Source organism: Bombina bombina, chromosome 12, assembly GCF_027579735.1.
Source record: "Bombina bombina isolate aBomBom1 chromosome 12, aBomBom1.pri, whole genome shotgun sequence".
Classification (NCBI taxonomy): domain Eukaryota; kingdom Metazoa; phylum Chordata; class Amphibia; order Anura; family Bombinatoridae; genus Bombina; species Bombina bombina.
The window spans coordinates 4,431,936-4,439,314 of NC_069510.1; the positions used below are offsets into that span (position 1 = coordinate 4,431,936).

Here is a 7,379-nt window from a genome sequence, read left to right on the forward strand (position 1 = left end):
ACATGTTACATTAGTGTCACTATATAATCTGTAGTTATGTCATACACATTGTTATATACACAGACATGTTACATTAGTGTCACTATATAATTTGTAGCTATGTCATACACATTGTTATATACACAGACATGTTACATTAGTATCACTATATAATCTGTAGTTATGTCATACACATTGTTATATACACAAACACGTTACATTAGTGTCACTATATAATCTGTAGCTATGTCATACACATTGTTATATACACAAACATGTTACATTAGTATCACTATATAATCTGTAGCTATATCATACACATTGTTATATACACAAACATGTTACATTAGTGTCAATATATAATCTGTAGCTGTGTCATACACATTGTTATATACACAAACATGTTACATTAGTGTCAATATATAATCTGTAGCTATGTCATACACATTGTTATATACACAAACACGTTACTTTAGTATCACTATATAATCTGTAGCTATGTCATACACATTGTTATATACACAAACATGTTACATTAGTATCACTATATAATCTGTAGTTATGTCATACACATTGTTATATACACAAAAATATAATAGTTACTTTAGTATCACTATATAATCTGTAGCTATGTCATACACATTGTTATATACACAGACACGTTACATTAGTGTCACTATATAATCTGTAGCTATGTCATACACATTGTTATATACACAAATACGTTACATTAGTATCACTATATAATCTGTAGCTATGTCATACACATTGTTATATACACAAACATGTTACATTAGTATCACTATATAATCTGTAGTTATGTCATACACATTGTTATATACACAAACACGTTACATTAGTGTCACTATATAATCTGTAGCTATGTCATACACATTGTTATATACACAAACGCGTTACATTAGTATCACTATATAATCTGTAGCTATGTCATACACATTGTTATATACACAAATGTGTTACATTAGTATCACTATATAATCTGTAGCTATGTCATACACATTGTTATATACACGAACACGTTACATTAGTATCACTATATAATCTGTAGCTATGTCATACACATTGTTATATACACAAACATGTTACATTAGTGTCACTATATAATCTGTAGCTATGTCATACACATTGTTATATACACAAAAATATAATAGTTACTTTAGTGTCACTATATAATCTGTAGCTATGTCATACACATTGTTATATACACAAAAATATAATAGTTACTTTAGTGTCACTATATAATCTGTAGCTATGTCATACACATTGTTATATACACAAAAATATAATAGTTACTTTAGTGTCACTATATAATCTGTAGCTATGTCATACACATTGTTATATACACAAACATGTTACATTAGTGTCACTATATAATCTGTAGCTATGTCATACACATTGTTATATACACAAAAATATAATAGTTACTTTAGTATCACTATATAATCTGTAGCTATGTCATACACATTGTTATATACACAAACATGTTACATTAGTATCACTATATAATTTGTAGCTATGTCATACACATTGTTATATACACAAACACGTTACATTAGTGTCACTATATAATCTGTAGTTATGTCATACACATTGTTATATACACAAACACGTTACATTAGTGTCACTATATAATCTGTAGTTATGTCATACACATTGTTATATACACAAACACGTTACATTAGTGTCACTATATAATCTGTAGCTATGTCATACACATTGTTATATACACAAAAATATAATAGTTACTTTAGTATCACTATATAATCTGTAGCTATGTCATACACATTGTTATATACACAAACATGTTACTTTAGTATCACTATATAATCTGTAGCTATGCCATACACATCGTTATATACACAAACATGTTACATTAGTGTCACTATATAATCTGTAGCTATGTCATACACATTGTTATATACACAAATGCGTTACATTAGTGTCACTATATAATCTGTAGCTATGTCATACACATTGTTATATACACAGACATGTTACATTAGTATCACTATATAATCTGTAGTTATGTCATACACATTGTTATATACACAAACACGTTACATTAGTGTCACTATATAATCTGTAGCTATGTCATACACATTGTTATATACACAAAAATATAATAGTTACTTTAGTATCACTATATAATCTGTAGCTATGTCATACACATTGTTATATACACAAACACGTTACATTAGTGTCACTATATAATTTGTAGCTATGTCATACACATTGTTATATACACAAACACGTTACATTAGTGTCACTATATAATCTGTAGCTATGTCATACACATTGTTATATCCACAAAAATGTAATAGTTACTTTAGTGTCACTATAATTTGTAGCTTATGTCATACACAAATACGTTACTTTAGTGTCACTATATAATTTGTAGCTATGTCATACACATTGTTATATACACAAACGCGTTACATTAGTGTCACTATATAATCTGTAGCTATGTCATACACATAGTTATATACACAAATGCGTTACTTTAGTGTCACTATATAATCTGTAGCTATGTCATACACATAGTTATATACACAAACGCGTTACATTAGTGTCACTATATAATCTGTAGCTATGTCATACACATAGTTATATACACAAACGCGTTACATTAGTGTCACTATATAATCTGTAGCTATGTCATACACATAGTTATATACACAAACACGTTACATTAGTGTCATTATATAATCTGTAGCTATGTCATACACATAGTTATATACACAAACGCGTTACATTAGTGTCACTATATAATCTGTAGCTATGTCATATACATTGTTATATACACAAACGTGTTACATTTGTGTCACTATATAATCTGTAGCTATGTCATATACATTGTTATATACACAAACATGTTACATTAGTATCACTATATAATCTGTAGCTATGTCATACACATTGTTATATACACAAACACGTTACATTAGTGTCACTATATTATCTGTAGCTATGTCATACACATTGTTATATACACAAACGCGTTACATTAGTGTCACTATATAATCTGTAGCTATGTCATATACATTGTTATATACACAGACACGTTACATTAGTGTCACTATATAATTTGTAGCTATGTCATACACATTGTTATATACACAAACATGTTACATTAGTGTCACTATATAATCTGTAGCTATGTCATACACATTGTTATATACACAAACATGTTACATTAGTGTCACTATATAATCTGTAGCTATGTCATACACATTGTTATATACACAAACATGTTACATTAGTGTCACTATATAATCTGTAGTTATGTCATACACATTGTTATATACACAAACACATTACATTAGTGTCACTATATAATCTGTAGCTATGTCATACACATTGTTATATACACAAACACGTTACATTAGTATCACTATATAAACTGTAGCTATGTCATACACATTGTTATATACACAAACATGTTACATTAGTGTCACTATATAATCTGTAGTTATGTCATACACATTGTTATATACACAAACGCGTTACATTAGTATCACTATATAATCTGTAGCTATGTCATACACATTGTTATATACACAGACACGTTACATTAGTGTCACTATATAATCTGTAGTTATGTCATACACATTGTTATATACACAAACGCGTTACATTAGTGTCACTATATAATCTGTAGTTATGTCATACACATTGTTATATACACAGACACGTTACATTAGTGTCACTATATAATCTGTAGTTATATCATACACATTGTTATATACACAAACACATTACTTTAGTGTCACTATAATCTGTAGCTATGTCATACACATTGTTATATACACAAACATGTTACATTAGTATCACTATATAATCTGTAGCTATGTCATACACATTGTTATATACACAAACACATTACATTAGTGTCACTATATAATCTGTAGCTATGTCATACACATTGTTATATACACAAACATGTTACATTAGTATCACTATATAATCTGTAGCTATGTCATACACATTGTTATATACACAAACATGTTACATTAGTGTCACTATATAATCTGTAGTTATGTCATACACATTGTTATATACACAGACATGTTACATTAGTGTCACTATATAATCTGTAGCTATGTCATACACATTGTTATATACACAGACACGTTACATTAGTGTCACTATATAATCTGTAGCTATGTCATACACATTGTTATATACACAAACACGTTACATTAGTATCACTATATAATCTGTAGCTATGCCATACACATCGTTATATACACAAACATGTTACATTAGTGTCACTATATAATCTGTAGCTATGTCATACACATTGTTATATACACAAAAATATAATAGTTACTTTAGTGTCACTATATAATCTGTAGTTATGTCATACACATTGTTATATACACAAACACGTTACATTAGTGTCACTATATAATCTGTAGCTATGTCATACACATTGTTATATACACAAACACGTTACATTAGTGTCACTATATAATCTGTAGTTATGTCATACACATTGTTATATACACAAACATGTTACATTAGTGTCACTATATAATCTGTAGCTATGTCATACACATTGTTATATACACAAACATGTTACATTAGTATCACTATATAATCTGTAGCTATGTCATACACATTGTTATATACACAGACATGTTACATTAGTGTCACTATATAATCTGTAGCTATGTCATACACATTGCTATATACACAGACATGTTACATTAGTGTCACTATATAATCTGTAGCTATGTCATACACATTGTTATATACACAAACATGTTACATTAGTGTCACTATATAATCTGTAGCTATGTCATACACATTGTTATATACACAGACATGTTACATTAGTGTCACTATATAATCTGTAGCTATGTCATACACATTGTTATATACACAAACACGTTACATTAGTGTCACTATATAATCTGTAGTTATGTCATACACATTGTTATATACACAAACATGTTACATTAGTGTCACTATATAATCTGTAGCTATGTCATACACATTGTTATATACACAAACATGTTACATTAGTGTCACTATATAATCTGTAGCTATATCATACACTGTTATATACACAAACATGTTACATTAGTGTCACTATATAATCTGTAGCTATATCATATACTGTTATATACACAAACATGTTACATTAGTGTCACTATATAATCTGTAGCTATGTCATACACATTGTTATATACACAAACATGTTACATTAGTGTCACTATATAATCTGTAGCTATATCATACACTGTTATATACACAAACATGTTACATTAGTATCACTATATAATCTGTAGCTATGTCATACACATTGTTATATACACAAACGCGTTACATTAGTATCACTATATAATCTGTAGCTATGTCATACACATTGTTATATACACAGACATGTTACATTAGTGTCACTATATAATCTGTAGCTATGTCATACACATTGTTATATACACAGACACGTTACATTAGTGTCACTATATAATCTGTAGCTATGTCATACACATTGTTATATACACAAACACGTTACATTAGTATCACTATATAATCTGTAGCTATGCCATACACATCGTTATATACACAAACATGTTGCATTAGTGTCACTATATAATCTGTAGCTATGTCATACACATTGTTATATACACAGACACGTTACATTAGTGTCACTATATAATCTGTAGCTATGTCATACACATTGTTATATACACAAATGCGTTACATTAGTGTCACTATATAATCTGTAGCTATATCATACACATTGTTATATACACAAACACGTTACATTAGTATCACTATATAATCTGTAGCTATGTCATACACATTGTTATATACACAAACACATTACATTAGTGTCACTATATAATCTGTAGTTATGTCATACACATTGTTATATACACAAACACATTACATTAGTGTCACTATATAATCTGTAGCTATGTCATACACATTGTTATATACACAAACGCGTTACATTAGTGTCACTATATAATCTGTAGCTATGTCATACACATTGTTATATACACAAACATGTTACATTAGTGTCACTATATAATCTGTAGCTATTTATCTTTGCATGCATAAGACATATAGACATGATTTATCAATCCCTTCTCCCCCCCCTTTGACTGCAGGTTCGCACATTATGAAGAAGTCAGTATTAATCAAGCAGCGGTCATCAGACCGCTGCTTCCCTGCCCTGTTCTCCACCTCTTGCAATGGTAAATGCGGGCAGCGGATTGCTGCCCACCAGAGGAGAAGTTGGGAGGCCAGTGGCAAATATGTATGCCCCTGTCCGTCCGTGGATAATAACTGGAGCCCATATTGTACCCAGCCAATGCTAATGGTCCTGAATACAGTAAAAACAAGAACTGAAATGCAATGAGATTATTTCAGTGTGGAACACTGTACGGTGTGTCATATCATAGCGTTTTGCTGTCTGTCTCGTCCACTTGGCTGACAGAGCTGCAACAGGTACCTGTGCAATGCACTGCATCCGTCTTTTGCTTCTAAGCAGTTAAATTGGTTAGACATAAAGATAATACAAGTTATTCCTACTGCCCTATTAATGACTGTTACAAGTAACACACAGATATCTGTGCACAAGCTACTTTACCTTTATCTGCTTCACTTTCTGATGCCTCACTATCTCCCGTCATCTCAGGATGGCGGTTTGTTGCGCCTTTTGCTTTATAAGCCTCAGCTTTTCGTTGCTTGCTAGAAGGAGATGGCGTTCTAATGGCTGGGCTGCCTGATGACTTCAGCTGAGAAGTCTTCTTCATAATGGTTAGCGACAAGTTGCACTGGGAAACAAAACACTATGAATATACTGTATGTGTGACAGAGAAAATAATGAGTATTTAACTATTCATAGACTTGCGGTCTCATATAAAAAGTAAATTTATGCTTACCTGATAAATTAATTTCTTCTATGGTACGACAAGTCCACGGATTCATCCTTTACTTGTGGGATATTATCCTCCTGCTAACAGGAAGTGGCAAAGAGCACCACAGCAGAGCTGTCTATATAGCTCCACCCCCCAGTCATTCGACCGAAGGTACAAGAAGAAAAAGGAGAAACTAAAAGGTGCAGAGGTGACACAAGTTTAAAATCAAAAAATAAAATCTGTCTTAAAATGACAGGGCGGGCCGTGGACTCGTCGTACCATAGAAGAAATTAATTTATCAGGTAAGCATAAATTTACATTTCTTCTATAAGGTGTGACGAGTCCACGGATTCATCCTTTACTTGTGGGATACAATACCAAAGCTACAGGACACGGATGAACGGGAGGGACAAGACAGATGGTTAAACAGAAGGCACCACTGCTTGAAGAATTTTTCTCCCAAAAATAGCCTCCGAAGAAGCAAAAGTATCAAATTTGGAAAAT

General features: G+C 31.0%; 1 protein-coding gene across 1 annotated transcript in view; it reads right to left on the reverse strand.

Moving 5' to 3' along the window:
* Positions 1–6,770, reverse strand: part of LOC128643009 (centriolin) — an 86,122-nt gene extending 79,352 nt beyond the window's left edge. The window contains exon 1 of the mRNA XM_053695930.1: positions 6,605–6,770. Coding sequence (XP_053551905.1) covers positions 6,605–6,770 — 166 coding nt within the window. The remainder of the gene's footprint in view (positions 1–6,604) is intronic.
* Between the last annotated feature and the right edge of the window lie 609 nt (positions 6,771–7,379).